This window comes from Malaclemys terrapin, chromosome 7, assembly GCF_027887155.1.
Source record: "Malaclemys terrapin pileata isolate rMalTer1 chromosome 7, rMalTer1.hap1, whole genome shotgun sequence".
Classification (NCBI taxonomy): Eukaryota; Metazoa; Chordata; order Testudines; family Emydidae; genus Malaclemys; species Malaclemys terrapin.
In genome coordinates this window covers 86777214-86803043 of record NC_071511.1, presented here as the reverse complement: position 1 = coordinate 86803043, position 25830 = coordinate 86777214, and the positions used below count along the sequence as shown (strand labels likewise).

Sequence of the window (25830 nt, the reverse complement as noted above, 5' to 3'; positions counted from 1 at the left end):
ATCTGTGCCACTTACCCTCTGTTCCCCTGGACCTGGCAGTAGCCAATGGGAATTGTTTACATTCACTCCAGCTGCAATCAGTGTGTTAAGTTTCATGGGCAATCTTAACTTTGCATTTTCTGGTTTTCAGACGGTTGAGTTTTTCTCAAGTCAGCATTCTGAAGTTCCTCTAAAGGAAAAATTCCCAGACTGAAGTCTACAGGCCAAATGTGACCAATAAAGTTCTGCCACAAGGTCTGTGTCTGTGCTCACGTTTAGAATTGGTGTGTAGCAGGCAGACAGTACATGTTCCATCAAAAAATGTTCCTTGTTTAACTCTGAAGGGGCTGTTAGGATCAAAATGGAGCATTATCTGCTAGGACCTGTAGTGTCTGCAATCCTTGAATTTCTAGCACATCACTACTCAGGATCTCAGCCGTGAAAAATTTAGAAGCCTCTTCTATAAGTTCCTGTCTTGGACAAAGACTTTTCTTGTGCCTCTGAGTTGAGCCTGAGCCATATCCTAGAGGCCAGTTCATAGTTCTAATAGCCATAGCTGGTAAGTTCAGTTCCTTGCATTTTATTCCTGCTCTGTCTCTGTGCAGACCTGCACTCTTACTGGTGCTGGAATTGCATGGAATGCTGGAAAAGGGACAACTATTGGTTCAACCAGTGGAAGAGACACAGTGAATATGCCTCCTTCCTCATCCAGTTAAATAGAGGCTTTTAGAGGAAATGTCCTTATTCAAAATGCTACTGATAACTGTCTATCTGGCATGTCCCTTTGGAACACAACTCACAGGCTTTTTTAACAGGTTAGGTATGGAACATGATGGCCAGGGGAACCGGTGTGCAGATGAGACCAGCATGGGGAGCATTATGGCACCACTGGTGCAAGCTGCATTCCACCGTTACCATTGGTCCCGATGCAGCAAGCAGGAGTTGAACCGATACATACAGTAGGTCAATTTCAACAACTATGATTTATACTAGCTAGTCTATGTTTTTATTGTACAAATGAATGATTGCATGCATTTGTATGAGCTGGCGTATGCATGGAAGAATCAGAGTGGAAGCATCTTATTGCAAAGATACATTTGAATAAGGAAATCAAAACCAAAAAGAATCTTGTGCAGCAGACACAATATAAACTTTGTCTTAGGGCCTTAACTCTGGTTTCTGAACCCCGATCTTGAAAGATAGTGCTTGCTTTAGCTTCCCAGTTAATTCTCCCTTTCCTTTAGTGATATAATGAATTGCACTGACAAGCCTCTGTTAATTTTGTGCTATGGACTGATGATCATTGTTGAATAGGCTCAGAACATACCATACTCAATACATGAAAAAACATATTGGAGGGAGAGCCCCTGGGCTTCTCCAAAGATCATGTTCATATCTTCATTGAAAAATGTTTATGTGAAAGTGACTTTTGGTGAAATGACCCTTATGATCACCTGGGATAGGTCTTGCCATTCAGAAACACACTAGAAAAATATGTGACCTTCTCCACGTGACCTGCCTTAACAAATCAGGTTCTTACTCAATGGACTGTGCAAATAGTAGCCTGAAAAAAGATGCAGATATCACTGAAGCTGAAGTTCACAAAAAGTTACACACACACACACACACTTCAAGTGAATCATTGCTATTTTGAGGAAACATCAAAGCTGATATTAAGTAATTTTGCAGTTTGAGTTGAGCAGTTCGCATGTTTCTATCTGCAGTGCCCCTGCCTATCCTTTAGACTGGCCAGTGTTCTGCATCTTGCAGAGAGTGTAACACCCCAGTAAGTTGTGCATTTGTTTGAAGTAAAATTGAAAAAGAATTACCGGAGGGACAGATTTATAACCAGCTGAATCTAGCCAGGATTTGGTTGCATTTCAACCTGTTTATTTTGGGCAGAAGAAGTAGCAATAAATCCTGGACTGGAATCTTCTGATCACCTTGAATGTGTTGTGACAACAGCACCTATTGCTAATGTAGAGTTTTTCCTTGACAGTGACAGTTAGGCACCTGGTAGTGAACTTGCTGGTTCTTCACTCCAAGGGAGGAGTTGTCAGCTAGTGATGATGAACACCACCAGAGCTGTTGTAGCGGAGACAAATTTTTTCTAGGAGGGTGCTGCTCCCAGCCTGTGAAGTGGCTTTGGTGGAGGCCATGCATCATCCTCTCCTAGCTGATGGAAAAATGCACATGGTGGTGGTGGCTAATGTAAGGGTTGTGGGGGATAGTCAAGAGAGTAAAGATATCTTAATACAGGGGGGTCAGGGAAATAGGTAAAACTACAAAACAATAAAGAAGAAAGGTGTGGAGAAAGAGAGTAAATTTTGCAACATTCAACCCAACTTTGTCTTTACCTGATGTCACTCCAGTTCCTATGACTGCCTGCTAGACGATCCCTTTGAGCATGAATGGCCCAAGTTACCAGAGCTCCCGGGAATCAATTACTCTATGGATGAACAATGCCGCTTTGACTTCGGCGTGGGTTACAAAACATGCACAGCTGTGAGTATTGCTCCTATTAATAGGGTCTGGATTTTTTCTCTTTCTCTTGCTGTAGAATGAAAGGAAGTCCCCCTCAGTGATAGAGTGTGCTAAGGAGGCAGCGGGAGGGGGGGTTGCGTAGTGGTTCTGTGGGCCAAGTGTGAAATAGTCCTGGGTTTGGTAGCATCTTGCGATGTCTCTGGTCATTGTCTGGCGTGGTTTATTTAGCCACCAAGAGGATTTGGGTGGAGGGACTGGCTCCAGTCTTTTTCTTTCCCGCCCCTTCACCAGATTGGATCAGAAGTGATAGCACCCTGGAGGATGACTGCATCTTCTTTTTGCCCTGATGGAAGACCTGCAACAAATTTCTGGACTGGGGGGTTAGAAAAGTGACTTCAAAACGAAGGAGCTAGGATTGTCCACATTCAGACTGTAGGAGAGGGAAGGGGTCCAAGTGGGTTGAAAACAGTTGTTTGAAAGAAGAGACGCTCTCAGCTCCACTTCAAAACTAATTTCATGAAGTTGCTTCTGCCCCCCTGGGGCCCGAGTCTCTGCAATGGGAAAGGTTCAGAGTTCTTGACTCTACCTGCTCTCTCTCTCTTACATGCTCATAATTTCAGGTTGGGAGTGGATGAGGCTGTTAGACTATCTACCCATTAAAATAACAGCAGGGCTCTTGTTTGCTTCACAGTTCAGAACCTTTGACCCTTGCAAGCAGCTGTGGTGCAGCCATCCAGATAACCCTTACTTCTGCAAAACCAAGAAAGGGCCCCCCTTGGATGGGACCGAATGTTCATCAGGCAAGGTACCTGTGGTAGTGGGCAGGATACAGACTGGATTCACTATTACTGGGAAATAGACATGACCCTCATCATAATGGTACATTCAAAAATGTACATGAAAAACATGCCAAAGCATGCAAATGCACTGATACATGCACAGATATTTACTTACAAGTGCACACACTGACTCACACAGATCCAAACACGTGCACACACTGAACGTACACCGTATGCTGTAAGAAAATTGTAAGTCATACTTAAATTACAGGCCTGGGGAAAAGAGGAACTATAGTCTCATGCATTTTGAAAAGCATATCTCTTTTTTTACATCTGCTCTGTACCATATGTTTTATTCAGAAAGATTGGAATGGCCCATTCCTTTAGAGACAACAGTGAGCCTTTGAGAGAAGCGTCCATGCTAAGGATTACTGTATAATAACTCAGTCATAATCATTTCCACTTATGTGCATTCAACATTTTCCTCACTTAAAAAAGTACAGTTATTGTTGTTTTTTCCTAATTATCCAATACATCTATGTTCAGACAAGGGCTTTTCTTCCTTACAGACCATCTGCTCCGGCTGCTCGGTTCTAAAGTGAAGCCGCACTGTTTGCTAACTTTGTGATGTTACAGTTAATGCCATGGCAACAGGCTATGATGTCATAAATTCATGATTATGACTTCATCACAGGATCTGTTTACTTCAGGGTTTCCTATAATGTTCGTTACCACAGTATGCAAGTGCCAATGAGTCAGAAAAGCAACTGGAGTGTGGGACTCAGACATAAGGTCCCAGAGGCAATGACAGCAGCAAACTTTGCATTTTGAAGATGCTGCCCCCAAAATAGACTTATTTGAAGGGGGTGGAGGGGGAATCTGGATATAAAATGTTTAGATGTTGTAGGATGAAGCTTCCTATTCCACATCATACCAACATTTGAGAATGAAATCTTTTCACAATGGATGAATGTGTTTAAAATAATGAGCAATTTCTAATAACTTTAAAATAAGTCACAGTGATCTCACACAAGATATTGCCTTATTGAACGGCTTGTCCTTAAATGAGCCCTGTCTAGAACTTCTAAAATCAGGTTGTTAATGTGTCTGTGCACGTTACATATAATGGTGGTGAAAGGTGCCGAAACTGAAACGCCTGGAGACTGAAATCCATGGTTTATTCACACAACGGGGATCGCATGGGTAGCAGTGGCATCATCCTGCCAGTGTTTCTCAACGCTGACCACGAGCTGTCGCTTCTAGAGGTGAAAGATAGTTTAGTCTCCAGACCTGTTCATTTCCCTTCCTCTCTCCTGTGGCTGCCAAAAAGGGTCTAGTTCAGGGGTAGGCAACCTATGGCTCTGCATTTTAATTTAATTTTAAATGAAGCTTCTTAAACATTTTAAAAACCTTAATTACTTTACATACAACAATAGTTTAGTTATATATTATAGACTTATAGAAAGAGACCTTCTAAAAACGTTAAAATGTATTACTGGCACACGAAACCTTAAATTAGAGTGAATAAATGAAGACTCGGCACACCGCTTCTGAAAGGTTGCCAACCCCTGGTTTGGTTAATGCCAGTTGTGGTGGTGGTTTGGGGCTATGAATCCTTGTCCACTGGGATCTGGACTGAGACGACCAACCCATTTAAAAAAAGGCCCTTGTAGAGACAGCTCCATGTCCCTACCTGGGCTGGATTTGAACTGGGGGACTAGATGTGAAAGCCTGTGCACTGTATCAAATTATTTGTTATTATTACAGTAGCACCTACTGATCAGGGATCCATTGTGCCTAGGCGCTGTACAGACACAGACTAAGAGACAGTCCTTGTCCGAGGAACTTAACAATCTAAATAGAGAGGAAAGACAAAGGATTGCAGAGGAAACTGAGATGAAGTGACTCACCTAAGGTCATACAACTGTCTAGTGGCAGAGCTAGGAATATAGCCAATCCTGCTAAAATGCTTATTTGTTTTATTATCCCTATTTTATTGCCTCCTAACATTCCTTTTCCTAGTGGTTGGGACCTTTTCAGTTTGGCAGATATTTTTGGACATGATTTGTCAAGAAGCAAGCCAACTTTTTTATAAGTTACCAAATGCCTTCAAGATAAGGCAAGTCAGAGAATCATAGGGTTGGAAGAGACCTCAGGAGATCATCTAGTACAATCCCCTGCTCAAAGCAGGACCAATCCCCAACTAAATCATCCCTGCCAGTCATTTTCTATTCAAAATAACATTTTCTCCTTAAAGGATCAGATCCTGAAATTCATACTTAGTTTTTACTGTAGCAAAATTCCCACTGATTTTAACAAGAGTTTTGCCTGCAGAAGGGCCAAGGAAGCGCTTTGGCTGAATATTCTTATTTGATATCCTAAAGAACTCAAAACTAAAAATCCAGAAAATGTAGAAAGCTGCTGAATATTGAATGCAAACACAGTTATCCTGCCTCATATGCAGACTACAGCACTAATGACAGGGGTTATTGACATCATCAATGCAGTGCATGCTGGAGTTTCTGAACAGATAGAAAGTTAACAGTTGAGGGAAAGCCAAGCCACAAACCCGAAAAACAGTTTACATAAAAAAGGATCTTAAAGGGCATCTCTCGCATATGAATAATCTAATGATGTGTGTTTGTGCATTCAACGGCTTCTAGCAAGGTTTGTGCATTCACAGGTAACAAACTTGAACTTGTCCTCCTGCACTTTCTGCCTTTGTCTCTAGAGCAGTGGGGCAAACATAGGATATTGTCATGAATAAACAGTGGCCATTGTATCAAGTATCGGGGGTAGCCATGTTAGTCTGTTCCTACAAAAACAACAAGGAGTCTGGTGGCACCTTAAAGACTAACAGATTTATTTGGGCATACGCTTTCGTGGGTAAAAACCTCACTTCTTCAGATGCAACACAGTGGCCATTGTGTTTTTCAGTTTTTCAGTTTCTCAGATACAAAGAGACCATTTAAAACAAAACAAAACCAAACTCCAAAACAAACCAGATTCAAGACCCTCAGCTGGTGTAAATCATTATATTTCCTCCTTCAGTTGAATTATGCTGTTTTACTCCAGCTGAGGATCTGGCCCTATATATTTACCAACTAGAGGATATTCTTCATCAGTTTGTAGCAGTTCTAAGGAAAGTCAAATTTTGAGCCTCAACTGCTTGACAATGTTCCTCTGAAGCATTATAGACTATTAGTCCTGGCCGCAGAGTAATTCTATGCTCTTGTGGCAAAGCCACTGGATTTGGATTGCTTCACTGTCTGCTTAAATGCGAAGCTGAGGAACACGTGCCATTCACGCTGCAGGATCTGTGGGATACACCCTCCGGTCAGCAATAATTAGATGCAGTGTATCAAGCTCAAAACCAAAGTCAACAAAACTATGGCTCAGGTCCTGAGCTGCTGTGCTGCTACTTCACTGTTGTAATCTGGGCATGTAGCTAGCACAACCAGCCCCAGGGTGCCAGCATAATGGGTGTGGCTGAGCGAAAGGAGGCATGGCTAAGACATCTCTATATTCCTCCAGTGCTCCTGGTGCTGTATGTGCCGCTTAGAACCATTGGTAACCGTAACTTAGAGCAGCCTTTGCACCCCTTTCTGAACTGAGCTATGTGCTCTCTGGCTGTAGCTGAGGTTCTGGACCCAGGCAATTTTCATGGAGACAAATCTCTGTTTTATGGGAGATTTTGTTATAACATTTGTTACTGAATTTTGTGTTTGTGAAAGTGAGAAGTTTGTTGCACATGTGAGAACCAAGCAGAATAGAGGCAAATGCTGTGCAAGCTCTGCCAATGCACCTCAGTCCTGATCTGTGATGTCCTTTGCTATATTGGTCCTGGGACACAGAGAGCTGTACCTGTGCAGTGAACCCTGCCAATCCATTCCTAGCTGTCTTCTGAGCAGAAGTTTTACCTAATGTGATATGAACAAATGGGAACTAGGATGAAACCACCAAACCCAGCTCACTTTCACTGGTGACCTATGTCAGGTTTTGAATTTGGCTCTCTGGAGGTGATAGGCTAGTTCATTAGTCCACTCCTCACCACAGGCCCCCGAGACCTTTCTTTATTACTTTAAGGTTTCATGACTTCACAGTCACCACTGTCTGTCATGTCCAGCTGACCAATAGGAGTGGGAGACCTAAATTCCAAACCATGTTGTTAAGCTGGGTGCCCCTGTGGCTATAGAATCTCTCTCCTCACTAACACTGGACAGTTATGAAGAGGCAGGTGTTCCGGTAACCCCTGTTTCTTCTCCTGTTCCAGTGGTGTTTCAAGGGTCACTGCATCTGGAAGACTTCAGAGCAGCCTTACAGCCAGGATGGCAGCTGGAGTTCCTGGTCCAAATTTGGCTCCTGCTCCAGGACATGTGGGGGTGGGGTGCGCTCCCGCAGCAGGAACTGCAACAACCCACCGTAAGTTTGGCCTTCTGCTAATTCTCTTAGTCCTTGCCGTATTGAAAGTGGCAGAGAACAAGGGCCTCCTCCTTCTTCCTCCAGTAGGTCAGTCACAAGGAAGGTGAGAGTGTTGTTCTGGACAGTTGAGTGTAAGCTGGAGAGAGGAAGGGCCATGCCTAAGCACCACAGCACTGAGTGTCAGAGCATTAAAGGGAACTCTCCTTCTCAGAGCCTAGCAAGCTTTAGGGATATGCTTGTTCATCCTTTCTTCACTTTGGCTGCTATAAATCATGGGCATCTCTTATGGTCAGATATGTAAGATGGGATTGTCAAAGGAGCCTGAGGGAATTAGGCTCTTAACTCCCTTCGGATTTGTTTATCCTACTCCCTCAGGCTCCTTTGAAAATCCCAGCTGTAATCCCTAAATTTAAACGCTGAGCTACAATTCATTTAACTCCTTCTCTCCACATGCACCTAATAGGATTGAAGCTTGACGTAATCAAACTGAGCCGGTCACCTTCCTTTAACCCAGAGGAGCACTAACAACAAAGAAGCACTGTCAAGGCAGATGGGCTCCAAATCGATCAAACCCAGCTTCTTGGCTCAGTGACCTGGTGATAGCAGCTAGCAGTGATGGCAATACACGTGCACTTTGTATCACTTCATTGCTCTTATATGCTGGCAGGGGACAAGAATCCTAACCTGTGAGCCATGTGTGCTCACATGGACCTTCAAAGTAGCACAAAGTTGGTAGTGATAGGTATGGATTGTGGGCTCACCAGCTTTCACTGTTACTTTGGTGCTTTAAATGACTAACCTAATATAAATGACAGGTTTCAGAGTAGCAGCCGTGTTAGTCTGTATCCGCAAAAAGAACAGGAGTACTTGTGGCATCTCAGAGACTAACAAATTTATTAGAGCATAAGTTTTCCTAGACTACAGCCCACTTCTTCGGATGCATACATGTGTTTGTCCTTTAACATGATGGTAGTCTGGACTGGATTGTGGGGAAAGTCAGTCAAGTGAAGAGAAAAAGGTATTTCACAGAGACCTGTGGACAGTGTTTCTAGAGTTAAAGTTTTCATGGGACCTCATGCCATTGTACTAGGACATCCAGGCTTCAGAGAGGCAGTCATGAAAGCCTCCCTCACACACAATCCCAAGTAGAACTGTGCTGTGTCAGGTCTGAGTACCCCTTTCTGAAATAGTTTCAAAAGTCTTTATCCCCCTATTTATTTTCTAGTCCGGCCTATGGTGGGCGCCATTGCCCAGGTGCCATTTATGAGTACCAGGTCTGCAATACTGAAGAGTGTCGTGGACCCTACGAAGATTTCCGTGCCCAGCAGTGTTCTAAGCGTAACTCTTATTATACCCACCAGAACGCCAAACACACCTGGCTTCCTTATGAGCACCATGATGGTGAGTGGAGACCGCCCATTCGGCCAGGCAGTGCTCGTGTAGTCATTGACCGGACTTCTGTTTGCTTTGTGGGCTGCATACGTTCCCTGAGGACCATTCAGAAGAGTTTGGATAGGCTACAGTATGGCAATGGGGATAGCTCTTTCTTTGGACAGTTCTGGGATTGGTCCTGAGTTACTTGTGACCTGTATATATTTTTTTCCTTGCTATTGGAATGACACTGCTGCCACTGTTTGCCTACTGTAGTGGCTCCTACAGGTGTACGTGATTATGCCTTTCACGTTGCAAGGACACTATCAAAGACCCCCCCCCACTGAGCTGTCATTTAAAGAGAAAAAATTGAATTGGGTTTTATGTGACATCTTTCACGCTTGTATGATCTCAGTGCTCTTTAAAGAGAAAAGCTCCATATTCCATCACCAGCCCTTCAGGTTCCCCAAAATCACTTTCCCTTACCTACAGAAGCCTATGCTGAGGGTTTCCATTGCGAGCACTAAGAACATCACCAGCACCTGAAATACAGCAGGAAAATGCTCTTTGTATTATATGTGATACTGTCAATAATTGCAGGGGAAATAAAACCTCTGCACCTAGATCTAGGCAAGCAGGAGGAGCAAAACTGATTTTCATGTGCCACTGGTATTGGTTAATGCGGCCCGTAAGTTGCTCTGACCTACATCAGGGCCAGGGACAGTGAAGACAAACCAACAGAATCAGGGAGCCATAACCAGTGCTTTGATATCTCCCCCACTGTCTTTCACCATTAGGATTTTTGATGCAGGAGAGAATCTGCTGTTTGTTTTAAACATACATTTATCTGTCTGCACTTTTTTAGGTTGGATTTTTGTCACTATTTTACAGTCTTTTCATAACGCTGTGTTGCTTTACACAGCTGGATAATATGTTGTATTTGTAGCTGTTGTGGGACAAATTCTGTCCTCAGATATGCACAACTCTCATTGAATTAAAGGAATCAAGTGATTCTGTAGTACCAGCTGACTCAATGTGTTTGTAGTTGTGAGGATGTCACAGGGACTTGCACGTGGATATCTGCAGGCAGAATTTGGTGTTTCACTACATAAACAATCATTTCAGATTTCAACAAAGTATGAAAACAGCTTGCCCAATCATGTACTTAGATCATTTAATTTGCTCTGCCAGAGTCAAATCTTAATATGTTGTGGTTAATATCCACCTCCCTAAGTTTGTTGTAAGAGAATATGGAGTACCGAATGGCAAATGTAGGAGGGACTTAGAGACAAGAAGGGAATGGCTCTTGAGAATATTCTAATTCAAGATAGCAAGTTCCTCTTATTAAGATATTTTGTATTGACTCCACTATGTTTCCAGGAACATGGGTTTTTCAATGTTTATTTTGCTGCAGATGCTCAGAAGTGTGAGCTGATTTGTCAGTCAGAGGAAACAGGAGATGTGGTGTTCATGAACCAGGTGGTTCATGATGGTACCAGATGCAGCTACAGAGACCAGTACAGCGCCTGTGTTCGGGGAGAGTGCGTGGTACGTATGTAACTAATCGGGTCTGGCAGTTTTTGCTTGTCCTCTATTCAAATGAGAGGAAGAGAGAGAGAGAAAACAAGCACGAACATTTCTGGACTCAGTGGAATCTTAAACATTTTACATTTTTCATTGACTTTTCCATAGGAATCTAAAATTCCTTTCTAAACCAGAGCACTGTGTGAAGAGTAAATAAAGGTTTAGGTAGACTGTTATTTACCCAGGCTTCCCTGGCACTCACAATGGTAGAGAAGAGGTGTGTGTATGTGTGTGTGTAGGAGGCAATTCATGTGCATTCAACTAGCAATGTGTGGAAGCCCGTTAAATACTTTCCTCCAAGTTCTGTTTTATTATGTCACACTGTTTTCATAAACAGAGAATCAAGGGTGCCAGTTGAGAAGTGGCTGATTATACTGGTGGATGGTCTAAGACTTCCATCCAAAGTTGGCATCCAAGGCTGCACAGTTCACCCCTATAGACTCTTTCTGAGGGATGTAGGGGGACTTGGAGCTACCAGGTGGTGGTCAATTGTAGCAGAGAATTGAAGCAGGACAACCCTAGCACCATAAAAGAAGTAGGGCACATGATATCAGATCCATCTCCCCATTTGTCGTGGGGAGTGACTGCTAGTGAGAATGATTCACCAGCTGACAGACTTTTTTGTGAGGGTTTGTGCTGGAAAGTCACTACCATCCTCCCCTGCCATACACATCTGCACTGCTGTCATACTGCTGTAAGACTGGAGGGTGGCTAAAGCCCAGCACAAGCTACGAGGTGTGATGCCTGCCTTGCATTTTGAAGCTCTACATATGTGACCTTTTTAAAATCTCTTTCTCTCCCTCTTTGGTGACAGCATGTTGGATGTGACAAGGAAATTGGCTCTTTGAAGCAGGATGACAAATGTGGTGTTTGCGGGGGTGACAATTCCCACTGCCGGACGGTGAAAGGGACTTTCATCAAATCCCCAAAGCAGCCGGGTGAGAGTCTGGCCCGGGAGTAGGGGAAGAGTATTCATATGTTGGAAGTGATTGCTTTAATGCACCTTTGCACGTAACAAATATAATCCATCTGTGGGCTGAAACCTACTCTTAGTTCTGCTTGTGTAAACCTATTCTAGAGTATCTCTGTTGAAGTCCATTGGAATTACTACAGATTTACATAGGTATTGCTGAAATGAGAATTTGGCCCTACAGATATAAGTACAACTACATCTCATAGTTTATCAGTAGTAGTAGTAGTAGTAGTATTTATTTGTATTATTATAATGCCTAGGAGCCCTAGTAATTGACGAGGACCCCATTGTGAGAAGCACAGTACAAACACAGAACAGGAAGACCATTAGAGTGATATTGCTGCTGAAATGAAGGCCATGTCTTTCTAGCCAGCAGTGTATCCACAGGCTCAGAATGCTTGCTTATGTTGCCTCTGGCCAATTGCACAGTACTTAACAGGCTATTACATACAGGTTTTGCATTTTGAAATTAAAACAAAATACTGAGAAAGAAGACTAGACCTTTGCCTTACTCTGCAGACCTTTGGCAAACAAAACGAAAGCCCAGAAATTTGATGTCCAAGTGCTGGTTGTGTGCTCAGATATGATGGTCATCAGGTAGCGTATCTTTACTGACTTCATTGGTGCTCTGCTGGTTGATATTACCTAAGGATATGCCCTCTATAACTGCCAAAGTGATAGCTCCCAACTGTGCTTGGTCTTCTGTTGATTGAGCAAGGACCCAATCATTTAGTCAGTTAATTACAACAGCTTATTTGTGGTATCTATTTCTTTCTGCCTATCTATTATCTGGCTATTTATATGATTCAAGCTATTGCATCACCAGGCTAGACCAATGCAGTGCACTGTAGGAGAAGACTATCCAGAAGTTACAGTTCTTACAGCACACAGTGGATTACCTGCTACACCACACAAACTGGCACAACTATATCACACCACTCCTTTTCCCTTTGTGCCAGGGGCCTGATCCAAAGCCCATTGAAATCAGTGGAAGAAGTCCCATTGACCTCTGTGGGGCTTGGATCAGGCCCTGGTTGCCTATTGAGTTCAAGGTTGTGGTCCTCATCTAAAAAGCCCTTGATGTGCTGGGGCCAGGCTATCTCAGCTACAGCTTCCCAGTCTGTGCCCACGTATGGCAGCTTCATTTAGCTGACAGAGTCCAGGGCGTACCTTGTGAAGGTTATGGAGCTTGCTTGTGTTGTAGATCAATCAGCCTGAGCCCCCAACCTTGCCAACTTCAGTGCATGTTGCAAGACGTACATCCTCATGTAGGTGTTTTGCTAACAGATGGGTGGGATCACACTGATGCCACTTGGAGTCTGATCCCTCAAGACACTATGAAGGAAGTAAGAAAAGAGAGAGAGCTTTGCTGAGGGCAGCGCTTTGCATAGGAGTAGTCAAGATACTACAGTATCTTTAGCAATCCATGTGAAAATAATGTCTGTCTATTTACCTAAACTCTCACAGGGGTTAGGAGTAGGACACAGTAGTGGAAAGGCAAGAGCCTTTCTAGAGAAATGTGGTGTTGCAAGAAGGGAGAGATGTGATAGGAGCAAGGAAGAGTGCAGGGGGTAGCCACAGAATGCTGGGAACCTGACCAGGAGATGAGAAGGATCATGCAATACTTTTGCATGGGTGGGATCATCAGAAAGAGAAAGATAGGAAGCTGGAAGGCTCTCATTGAAGTAAGATTTAGGGAGAAGAAGAGGAGCCAGGAGGCTCTTAGGCAAATCTTGGGGGGGTTTCAGGAGAGAAAACAGGGAGTTATGAGAGAACTGCAGAATGGGAGGGAAAACAACTCATGTTCATATACATTCCAGATAAGAATCCACATTTTTGGATGATTATCTGAATTGAATCACTGGATCTTTTGAATTTGACCCATAGTTAATAAAAACACAGATTTCCTGTTAGCTCAGTAAACTGCCTTCTAGTGCTTTACTGTATTTAGTATCTGCATAATTGGATAGGGGCTGATCTTGCAAACACAGAGTTATATAAAACCAGTCTTTTACCATCAGCAAAAGCACAAGGTAAAAGCACCAACCAAAATGCTCTTCTCCATTTCCTTTCTCTCACTGAAGAATCCTGTGGTTTCAAACCCTAGTGGGAGTGTTCCACAGAATTTAAACTTGCCTGCTTTGCTGTCAGTTTTGAGAATGCTTTACTTTTGTCTAATTTTCAGTGGGTGTTTTGAAAATGTTTGAGATTCCGGCTGGGGCCAGATACATTCAGATAGAAGAGATGGAGCCGGCCTCCCATAGCATTGGTGAGTACTGAACAACCAGAGAGCACAGACAGACTCAGAGATGGGTGTTAGCCAGTTTGGCCTAGTGTTGTTAATCAAAGAAGCTTTCAGGCTTGGGTTATCTAAAATAGATGTGGTAGTCACACGTTCAAAATGTGTATGGAAGTGCAAAAGGGCAGTTGCATGCACAAAATATTCAGGTGCATGGATAAAATGGGAAACTGAGTGCCAAGGGGTGATTTATCGCCCAGATCCCAGTGAAATGAGTAGCTCTCAGCCCACTTCCTTGCACAAAAGTTAGAGAAGACCAACAGTTGTTCTTATCACAGAACTACCAGACAATTTAGCCCAGTTCTGTGTGAATATCAGTTGCTGCTTAGGAGGAGCCTTGGAATGGAATAGCAGAGGGTGGTGAAGAATTGAACTGTTTTGGCAGAACTGGGTGTGTGCGCTCAGGAGTGGAATAGCAAGACATGTTCCATGTCAGAATTGAGGTATGTTGGCAGAGCTGGGAACAGGGGGCCAAAGAATTTGTACAACATTTGCCTTTGCTCATGACGGGTGCTAGCCAATGATTCCATTCCTTTACTTCCATGAGCACTAACAGTCAGCTGAAAAAAAAGAAAATGTAGATTCCTGGGGCCAAATCCTTGGGACAGGGCCTTCTGTGCCTGGCACAGTTTCAGAAGGGGAAGGATGTTAAGAGGTAACCTTAAAACCCATCCTACCCCACCCAGTCCTGTGGCTGCTGGGTGCCAAGTCTGTCCTGAGGTGCATCTAAGAACATGCTCCTGGCTGTTCTAAGCTGCACTGGCTGGTAATGGCTCCCAAGGGACCTTACAACAACTGGGGATTGGCTAGATAGAGCAGCTCCACAGCCACGCCTGCCTATACCAGGAGCATAGGGGACAGTGTAGGAGCTGCTGTGCTGGCCCTAGGCCACTTGAGGATTTCTCCACACTGGGGGAAGCCCATGTATCTGGTTAAGCTAGGTTTACAGCCCATTTGTGCTGCTAGAACAGGGCCAGGGAGGCACAGCGGAGCAACATCCTGGCCTTTAAAGTCTTCTATAGAGTGATCCTTCTGCTTCTCTTATTCCGCTCTGTTTAAAAGCACATTGGAGTGAGTGGGTATTTGTGTGTGTGCGTATGATTGAGAGAGAAAGTTACTTGAAAATGACCAAGGAGTTAAGCTGGAGTAGTTGTTCCCCAGCCTCTTGCATCTCAATTTGCAGCTCTCCTTTTCTGCTGCCTCCAAAATTCTTCTTAGTGAACCTTCCAGTGAAGCTGGCCAGTCGAGCTCTGCCTGTGTGATCCTGTAGTGAGAACTCACACAATGCTCCTCTGTGTGAGGTATATTCTCAGAGGGCTGGGTCTTGAAGCCAAATCTCTTTCAGACATAGGAAGGGTGTGTATGTGTCTGTGTGTTTTCTTTCTGCTCAGAAGACCATTAATTCAAAGGATGAGTTGGAATGTCAGCAATACGGTCAAACCAGACTGACTGTTTAGAGAAGATGAAGAGAGTTAATGTTAGGAAAGCAGGGGGACCCTGGAACAATTGGGAAGTGGGATGGAGGGAGTGTGATTCTCTTAAAGGTTGGGGAAATCAGAGTTTCATGCTGGAGAGGCATGGTGCGGAGTGTGGGGTCATTAGATTTTACACATTTAAAGGGTTATTCCCTGCCAAGGCCCCTTTCTTGATCACCAGCCCTATATGCACATGCCTGTTCATTCAATGGAATGTATTCAGGCTCTTCCATGAGCAGCTGCTCACAGCCTTGTTCTCTGCACCGCGGACACAAGCCCCACAAAGATGTATTTTCTTTAGAAGGGCTGAAAAGGGACACTTTCATCTGCCTGTGTGTCCCCTCAAATTCTGGGCCTGAGGCCTCTGCCAGGGTCCCTCAGTTCCAACCGGCAGTACACCTTGCTATTCCAGTCCTAGGCCTTACACAGCTCTGCCAGTGCATCTCACTCTTGACCTACAGCACCTCTGCTATCTCTTTTTTGGTTCTCCCTGTAGGGGTGTTATCTTAAATGGTCGGTTTGTGCTGAGGGTAAACTCATTTCGCTTGCCATTTAAGCTACTATTTGAGCTGAGATGTTTTTCTGTTAAGATCTAGTGCGTTACCCATGGCACAGTCCAGGCCTGCAGTCTCGTCAATGAATAACGTTACTTTTACCTTTCTGGCAGATGATTAGATCACAATCGAAAGACTAATAGGACTTGGTTTGCTTACAGTCAATAGTATTCAATTGTTAATATATAGGGCCAGAGTTGCAGGTGCTATTTTGGCACCTAAACAAGAGCCAGATTTTCCCAATTGCTCAGCTCCCAGCTGCTCCCACTGTGATATTTATGGCCAGATTTTCAAAAGACCAACCAGCTGAGCCCGGATTCTGAGATCTTTTTTATGAATATCTGGTCTGTAATGAGGAATATTTTCACCATGAAGGTCTATCCATACAATTCCCATCCATAGGGATTTCTTCTGGTCAGTTAAATTCCCATACATTATGCTCACAATTCATTTTCTGTCCCTAAAGTTCTTTGACAGGGGAAAATTATTTTGTGAACTTCTTTTCCCAGCTGTTAAGAATCAAGCTACTGGAAACTTCATCCTTAATGTCAAAGCCAAGGAAGCCAAAAGCAAAACCTTCATTGAGATGGGCTTGGAGTGGGAATACACAATTGAGAACGGCAAGGAGAGCTTGAAAACCAGCGGCCCCCTGCATGAAGCAATCAGTGTGCTGGTGAGTCACACTGTCTTGTCCTCTGGAGATGTGATGGGCACAATCATTCACTGAAGCAGAGCACACAGTGAAATCACTGTTACAAATGCTAGAAGAGCCTGATATACAATGTAGAATGGAGTGGCGGAATTTCATAGGGGAAGGACATATGGTGTAAATCCTACAAAACTCTTAAAAGTTATTTTAAAAAGTGAAATTAACTAGCCATAATCTAATAGTGATTAAGATACTTCAGGATGTGCAGAAATACACTACGAATGCACTTCTCAGAACTCTGAATGTTTTTGACCTTGCACCTGACAACGTATCAAGGCCCTACCATAGCCTACCTTGCACACCCTGTTCTGGCTTATCCCAGCATTAACAGGATCTAGATTCCCCATGGCTCCGTGGAAGAAAAGCTCATCCTCCCTGCCCCACAGTGTCTTGGAATACGTGTTCACTTATTGGTATAGAGTGTTACAAACAACGCTTCTATGCCTCCTTGTAGGTCTAAAGTTATAGTACAGTTTCCTATTTATGCAGATAAGGTAGAAAGTTCTGTGTATGAAGTCTAGAGTTTGAGCATATATTTTGATATGTCATGGGCATTTCCTGCACATGTGCAGTGGTCCAATACAGAGTATGTTCTGTGAGTATTTTAGAATCCTTCCAGTCATTTTAGATTAATTGAAATATTTTGAATGGATCAAGAGTTCTTCATGTTAACTAAAAGTTTTCTCTTTTCTACCTATGGTACTTGTTTAATTTCTTTCTTGTTACTTTCTTTTCTTCTGCTTTTCATGTTATGTGTCTATATGCTACAATGTCATTGTTTGCGTCCTCTTTAATTCCTCTCCTTCTTCCTCTCTCACCCTTTCCCACAATTTCATTCTCTTTTTCTCTTCCTTGCTCCCTCTACACTGTCTTTGTTCTTTCTCTGATCCCAGGTTATCCCACAGGAAGATGAGTCCAAGAGCAGCCTGATGTATAAGTACATTATCCATGAAGACCTGTTGCCGGTGATTGGAAACAATAATGTCCTTCTTGAAGAGATGGATTCCTATGAGTGGGCCCTCAAGAGCTGGTCTCAGTGCTCAAAGGCTTGCGGAGGAGGTCTGTTTCTCTTTTATATGTCTGTTAAGCTGTAATACACGGTCACATGTATGTCGTGGTCAGATTTCTTGGACCTGTATGGCAGTATGAATCAAAGTACATGTCTGGGTTTTAAATAGCCATATACCTTAATTACCTAATTCTCTGTTCTTTAGCAATTCCAAGCCTTAAATTCCAGCATGCTTGGGTAGTCAATCTAACTTCCTTTGGCAGCACTCTGATATACTGCTTTATTTGGGAGTCTGGTTTGACGCATCATCTGATGCTCCCATTTGCTTAAGATTTCTGTGGCTTCTTAGAACCTGGGATTTCCGAGATGGTAATTTGAGTGTCACAGGGAGATTGGCCCCTTTAGGAGGTTTTGGGGTGGTCCAATGCACTTGTGACATATCAGCTGCTTCCCAATTGGATTTTAAGAGATGGGACCTGGGCCATATAAGTGGGAGAGCCTAACAACAGACCGGGTCAGTCCGTGGATTGGAAGGTGAGAGCTGCCAGAGATCAGGAATCTGGAGGAGGTTTCCAGGGAAAGCTGAAAAGAGGGAGGGCTAGTTTGCTGACTTTCCTGAGCCAGAGAGCCAGTGCTGGGAGGCTGAAAAGGGCTGAGGGCCAGGAAGCCAATGGAGGAGGGGCTAGCCTGCTGACCTTCGTGGGCCAGAGAGTTTTCATCTTTGCTAGAAAAGGCTGGAAAGGGCTGAAGGCTGAGAGCAGCAGAGAGAGATACCTGCTGGCTCTCTGAGCTGGAGAGCTGAGCTGGAGAGCCAGGAGAGGACTAAAGACTGGGAGAGGCATGGTGAGAGACACTGGAGCCATACTAAAAAGGCGAGCCTGGTGAGAGATGTTGGAGCTGTACTTGGTGTGTTCATAGACTATTGGGACTTGGAGACTGACTGTACTATTTGGACTGTGCTGGGGAATTCTGGATGATGGTTATGGGACTGTTGTTATGGTTTATGTGCACAGGGCTTTATTTGGTAATAAACTAACCCTGCAAAGGCTAGGTATCCTTGGAAAGTCTTTGTGGACTATTTCTGGGATGATCCACTGAAGGGGAAACAGGCATGTGCATGGGATGTGCTGCGCAAGATGCCTAAAGGGCTGCCCCAGGACAGTTATAAAGACCCTGGCAATTATTGCAGAGCATTCTCTGATGCAGCTCCACTCTAAACGCACAATGTCATATTTTTCAACATTATTTTTAAATTATACCTGCAGAAGTTTGAGTGGATATCTTTTGTGCACACAGCATAGGTAGTTGTGCATACAGGTGCCATTTTTTTATATGCAAATGTTGGTTTTGCACAATCACAAGGTGCACTAGCAGTTTTTGTAATCTCAGTTAGGAGGATCTCTGAAAATGTAACCAGGGTTCTTTAAGTCAGGTTTCTGCAGCTTTGCTTAAAAGCACAGACCCAGGCTCTATACAAATGAGAATCATCTCACTGTTATTCTTACAGATTTGGGGAAGGGCCTAATCATAGCAACTTAGAGAAATGGAAAGACCTGTAAGACCCAGTAACACTTCCGCCTGTCATTGCTGGTTTGTTCCTGCTGGTACCTGGGTCATTCCCTACACTGAGAGACAGGAAGTGTGTGTGCAGGTTCTGGGGTGCTTGTTACGCAAATGAATGGATAAGACGCCACAGTTACACAAGTTACAAATCCTTATAGCTCCTGTTTCAAGGCATGTGAAATCATCCTAATTATGGAGCAAATAAATGTAAACTCTATCCAGAGCACTGAAATAAATCAGTTTTTAAAACTCAATGCAGATCTGGTGGCTCCACCTTGTTCTCATTTCCTTGTAACTGTGATTTTTTTTAAAATAAATATTGGCATTTGGGAAGGTTTAGGGACAGGCAGAGATGGAACTGAAGTCCTTGTTTTAGCTACAAGCTGCTGCAATATGACCTTCTCTTATACGTGCTCCACCAATTAACACAATCCTGACATGAAGGGATCACCCTCTAGAAGAGTGAATGGAAGCTCATGCTTCAGGCTAGCTTAGCCCAGACCTGGTCTTTTTCCAAGCAAATGTGACCAGTGTGCCAAATTCTAACAACATTTTGGGGCTCTCTTGTGATGTGGATTCTTTTCTTTTCCATCAGGGGAAGTAAGCTCCAAAGTAAGGCCCATCAAACTCTTTTCAATAGCCACAAAATGCACCAGAGCTCAGGGGCTCATCTGCTAAGTTCACTTTGTGATCCCTGAGGGACCTTATGGCAGTGGCCTGAATTAGAGCTACTCCCTTGTACACTCACCCTGTGTCTGAGCAGAACTTGGATGCAATCAGGATGCAGTCTGGAATCTGGTCCTAGTTTTGCAGAGGTGAAATGGCATTTCCCATTGGCTACATAGCAGCCAGCAACCATATGGGTCAGGCAGGAAGCTGGGAATGACTGGGGTATTCCAGACTTGAGTAGCAATATCTCACCACCACCTCCTTGTTGACTGCAAATATATTTGATGCCTTTGTGTGTTTGTGTGTGTACAGTCTAGAGGAAGTATTGTCTGGCTGCATTATGGCCCCTTGTATGACATGCTGAACTCCATAGTTGGAGTGCAAAGTCATAGCAGAAAAGCAAGACGAGCTAGTTAGGGGTATCCAGCTAACGGTCATCAAGGTGGAGTTCCAAACCAAGTTGTGTGTATACTGGTGATTCCTTTACTCCCTGTGTCTTTTTCTTTCTGTGGTTCCTTCAGGCATCCAGTACACCAAGTATGGCTGTCGGAGGAAAAGCGATAACCGGATGGTGCATCGGAACTTCTGTGATAATGGCAAGAAACCCAAGCCTATCCGGAGGCGATGTAACCCGCAGGAGTGCTCCCAGCCAGCGTGAGTTCTCCCCCCTACAATCATGACACTCTGCTGTGCCTGCATGAATGTGCTCCGGGTTAAGGCAGGAGGCTCTGGTCATTTTCATTATTGGCGTTGGTGCAAGAGCTAGCATGAGGCAGCCTTTCTCCCCCCTCCCTCCCAAGTCAAAGAGGTGGAGGGAGCCAAATATTGCAAAGGGTAAGTTGTTTTCTTTTAAATCCCCCCCCCCATCCCATCCCCATCCTGAAAAGTACAAAAGGATAAAATCTTGGTGACCCAGTACTGTCCAAATAAGGCAGGGACACATGTGAGGGAACTGACAATGATTTAAGTTATGGAAGGCATAACCATTCCTAATGGGTTATGCAGGCTGTCATAGAGGGACCAAGACAAACTTGCCATTGTTTGGTCTACTGGAGTCCAACACATTAGATCAGCACAAAACCCAACTGTAAGGCTCAGAGAGACAGGTTCTCTGCTTCTGTAAATCAAGTAGCTCCACTGAGTTCAGTGAAGTTATCCTGGTTGACACCTGCTGAGGATTTGCTCCTTAATCTGAAGACTATGCTACAGCTAGGAATATGAGCTCCACATCTCTTCCAAGGACTCTCAATCTGTGATCTCAAAGCTCCAGAAAGATAAGCCAATCAGAATCTGAAAAAGTCCAAATATTCTCCCCCTCAACCTGTTGACAGTGCTGTATTTTAATGATTCAGCTGGATGGCAGAGGAATGGGGAGCCTGCAGCAAGTCCTGTGGCAAGCTAGGAGTTCAGATAAGGGTGGTGCAGTGTGTCCAGCACCTCCTGAATGGCACAAACCGGACGGTACACACGAAATACTGCACAGGAGATCGACCGGACACACGCAGGCCCTGCAGCCGCTTGCCCTGTCCAGCCCAATGGAGGACAGGTGCCTGGTCCCAGGTGCGTGAGCCCAGGTTCTGCAATGCATACGATGTTGGGACATAGTAAAGCTTTTATTCCATAGATGTGCAGATCTTTAATTGGTTGCTACCTGATTCAAAAACTCCAGAAAGCATGATCATCATACATCTCAGGAGCCTGCTGGCTTGCAAAAGAACCTGCTTCACTACTATGGAAAATTCACCAATCTTGGGTGATTGGTGGCCAGTGGCCATGCTGAGTAGCTGGGGGTTAGCAATGAAACCTCCCTTATTCTGGTGGGAGCTGAGAGCGTTTTCTCAGTCAGGAGGATATTTTTATACAGCACACACAGTGTAACATTATCCAGAGATATATTTCACTCTAAGTGCCTGATCCAAAGCCCAGTGAAGTCAATGGAAAGATTTCCATTGAATTCCTTGGGCTTTAGATCAGGCCCTAGAGGACAAGGCCTGTGGGAGGAACACATTTGCTGTGGGTTAATGTAAATCACCTAGATAGCAAATGAATTCTATAATGAACTAGATAATGACATAGACGGCTGGTGACATTATTGTTTGGGTTTGTAGGAAGACAAGAGAAAAGTAGCTTTCCATGTAGTCCTTTTAGAAGCAGACAGGGGTGTGTATATGTGGGCATGGTAATGCCTCTGTCCAGCCCAGAAGAAAGTTAAGTCATCGGTAGCAGAGTAAGGATGGGGGATTTGCGGGGGCGCTTGTAATGGGTGACCAGTGGTATCAAACCTAGGGGGAAATGCTTGGTATGTAATTCACTTCAGTGAATTTGAGAAGCCAAACCTTTCATCTCCAGAAGTACCTTTATGATATAGAGATGAAAGTCATTCTTAGTTGGAAGGTTAAGCAGTATCCAGCCAAGGGGACAAATTTCACCAAAGCCAGGGAGATCTCTGTCCATTGGTCTGAATACTAATTTGTGTGTGTTTATATACATAGTCTTGCACATGTGCACACACACACACACACAGAGTTCTTTTTGAAGCCCCTTGTTTGTAGCATGAGGTGCATTTCGGTGTCTCCATCCTTGCTTTTCCTCCCCGGCACTGATAGGTGTATTTTTTCCTCTCCTTGGTGATTTGACACAGTGCTCAGTCAGCTGTGGAGAAGGCATCCAGCAGCGCCAGGTGGTGTGCAAGGCCAGTGACAATAGCATTGGGCAATGTGAAGATGAGAAACCAGAGACTGTCCAAGTCTGCAAAATGGCAGCGTGCCCAGGTGAGAGGAGCTGAAATGTCACTGGAGCAGACTCTCCTAGAGTCAGTCATGGAATCAAACTGAGAAACGGTCAGTGATGTGGTACAAGTTGGACTCCTTTGCATGTAGATCTATTCTACTGATGTGTAAGGCTATGGAAGGTGATGTAGTTTACATGCCAAGGAGCAGAAGAAGGTGTTACAAGATATAAGTTAAGGATTCAGATTGTTCCTGAAAATTCATTTCCCTAGATACAGGTATTCACATATTCCCATTCTCTTAAATTTAAAACAGCCGCTGTTACTGTCTTGGTAGAGTACCTGCGCTGTGCTGCTAACTGTACTAGTCAGTAAGCCCTGATGTTCCATCAGCTTCAGGGGAATGCTAATGACACAATGGCAACACAGCTGAAGTGACCTTGAGGACCAGCAGGGAAAAACGTTAACAGACAAGACTGACATTACGGAAATGTACAGCACTCCTGGCCTTTCCAGTCTTCGTCCTTTCTTTAGGACCAGAGATCATGTAAAATTTTCTGATGGTGTTGCGATGTGTAAATAATTGATGATAAAGGTGAGACCATCAAATTTATTTTAATCCTTGGCCAACCAAGATTTTTAACAGTGGTTTTGGATGCCTCAGTTTTGGATGCCCAATCTAAGATTCCTTACAGGGGCCTAATTTTCAGAAAGCTGGGCACCTGCTCTCAGAAAATCAGGTCCCTTTTTAAGGTGGCTCAGGTTGCACACCCAAAAATTGAGGCACCCCAAAACCCTTGTTACTTTAAAAAATCTTGATGTGTGTCTCTAGAAGACAAGGGCTAGTGCAAGGAACCCTCCCCACCATACCTACTCTCAAATTCTTTTGGAAATGCCTCTGTTGGGCTAATCTTTATGCCTAAACCTTCTGGCCTTGATCTACCTACAGGAAAGCTACCAAGTATTGCAGCAAAGGCAGACACCAGTGATCATGTGACTCCGAAAGTACAGTGGGTACCCCAGGATGGGCCCAAAAATCCTGTTAACAAGATATCTTCAAGTAAGTTTTCCCTCTTCCTAAGTTTGTCTCTTGGAGCAGAAGTCTCTTTACCTGCACTACTCAGGAAGAGATTCTGCTATTAAATGTTTACAAGCCACCCTCTTCTTCTTCTGTGACTGAAGTGGAAATAACTTAATGGAGGACACCATTTTTTGAAGGCTAGTGGAGACCTTTCTCAAAGGGAGATCAAAAGATTAATGCCCCATAATGGACACCAGAGGAAAATACAAGCTTAGCTTGATTGCAATCTGAAGTTGTCAAATGCTACTGTGCTAAGATGGGTGTGCTGGGAAGTGCCCCACCACCTCCCTATTTCATGCTTAGTGAGATTGAAGTTAGACCACTAACACTGTTCTTTGTCCTTCCCTACAGTCAGCATTCAGCACTTACCTGAGCTGCCTGTTCAGAAACCAGACCTTTGCGGCACTCTGTTCAAGTGTTATAGGTTACCTTCCCCATTTCTTCCCCTGCCACCCTCCCTGCTCCCTTCTGTGGGTTTTGCAGTTGGAGACCGACCCAAACTCTCTTCTGAGTCTTTCCCTTGACAATTAAACAAGTCTGTTTCACTTTTGTATCTAACCCTTAAATTAGGCTGCCATCTAGTGGCCCTTGATATACAGTTGCAAGGATTTTCCTAGTATCAGAGGGGTATCCGTGTTAGTCTGTATCCACAAAAACAATGAGGAGTCTGGTGGCACCTTAAAGAATAAGAGATTTATTTGGGCATAAGCTTTCCTGGGTAAAGAACCCACTTCTTCAGATGCATGGAGTGAAAATTACAGATACAGGCATAAATATATATTGGCACATGAAGAGAAGGGAGTTACCTTACACACACACGCACGCACAAACCCCAATATTTTTTGGCCAGTGAATTCCCTTGTAAATATTGTCATTATTTTTTAATGTCATTACTTTTGTGGTGGTACAAAGAGCAGTGATACGTTGGGTCAGATGGCCTTTTCCTAATCTTAGAGTTCTTGTGTTGTGTTAGGAAACTGGATAGCTACATGGACAGGGAATTTGTAACTTTTAAGTTATTTCAAATCTGACATAGGGAGGTAGTGACAGGAAGTTGTTATCATTTGATGGCCTCTCTGGATTAAGCTGATAGTCCCATTCTATTAGTGGGCAAATGTCAACATCACAACATGATTCTAACAAATGACTTTCTTGTCATTTTTATCTGTTACTGCCAAAAGTATGCCAGATTCTTGTCTAGATGTGAAGAAGACAAATTCCCTGTCCCAGGCCCCAGTTCAGCAAGGCATTTTAACACATGCATACAGAGTAATTCCATTCAAGTCAATGGGATGTATGCTAAAAATTATGCATGTTCTTAGGTACCTTGCTGTATCAGAGCTCCAAAGAAGTAGACATGAGAAGGATTAAGGGTCTGATCCAAAGCCCTTGGAATGCCTTCCATTGATTTCACTGGGCTTTGCATCAGGCCCTAAATGAGCCTGGAGTCTTTAATTAGCCTCTCATCCCTAAAGATGATTCTTCCTCAGCAGCATTGAGGCCTAATGGCATGGAGGAGCTTCCACTGCTGTTGATTTTACTTCTTCTGTCCTGTGGGTGGGTGGATGTCTCCAGCAGCAATGTGACTCCTGCACCTACCACTCAACGCTAACATCATCTAGTAAAATTAAAACAATGGAGTCATTCGGTTATGTTGGTTTGTAGTGACAATTGTAGCAATGTTTATAAGGCTGCATCTGGAGTCTGTAAACTCCCTCTGAAATGCCTGCCTTATTTGAACTGGTCTCCGAAAGGTGAAAGGTCCTACATCCTTTTGCTAATCCCCTCAGCCAAACATTTCACCATTTTGGTTCATTTAAGAAAACATTTGTGAATCTTTGCACGTCTTGATTTTGTTAGGAAGTGGGAGTACCAAAATACTGCAGAGAAGCAAGCTGTACCTTTGGTATGCACAGTTTTTCTAATATTATTATTAATAATAATAATTAATAATTAATAATATTTTGGTACTTCTGTTACACCTTTCCTCTGAGGAGCTGAGTGCTTCCAACATGCCTGAAACCAGAAAGTCAAGATGTACAGATCAGAGAGGGTCACTGGAGAGTTCACCGTTTTCAATGCTTAAACCAAACCTTGAATTTGAAATTTGACCAATGCTAAACATGATGTAACACCAAGTGTAATATGGCA

At 43.8% G+C, this 25830-nt stretch overlaps 1 protein-coding gene across 1 annotated transcript in view; it reads left to right on the top strand.

Annotated features, from left to right (window-relative positions):
* The window catches only part of ADAMTS14 (ADAM metallopeptidase with thrombospondin type 1 motif 14), a 105589-nt gene that overhangs the window by 73645 nt on the left and 6114 nt on the right, over positions 1-25830 (top strand). Inside the window, exons 8-21 of the mRNA XM_054036265.1 lie at positions 795-938; positions 2352-2484; positions 3155-3268; positions 7516-7664; positions 8890-9065; positions 10450-10583; positions 11434-11557; positions 13778-13861; positions 16430-16593; positions 17523-17688; positions 20392-20524; positions 21223-21430; positions 22512-22641; positions 23548-23658. Of these exons, the coding sequence (XP_053892240.1) occupies positions 795-938; positions 2352-2484; positions 3155-3268; positions 7516-7664; positions 8890-9065; positions 10450-10583; positions 11434-11557; positions 13778-13861; positions 16430-16593; positions 17523-17688; positions 20392-20524; positions 21223-21430; positions 22512-22641; positions 23548-23658 (1970 nt within the window). The remainder of the gene's footprint in view (positions 1-794; positions 939-2351; positions 2485-3154; positions 3269-7515; positions 7665-8889; positions 9066-10449; positions 10584-11433; positions 11558-13777; positions 13862-16429; positions 16594-17522; positions 17689-20391; positions 20525-21222; positions 21431-22511; positions 22642-23547; positions 23659-25830) is intronic.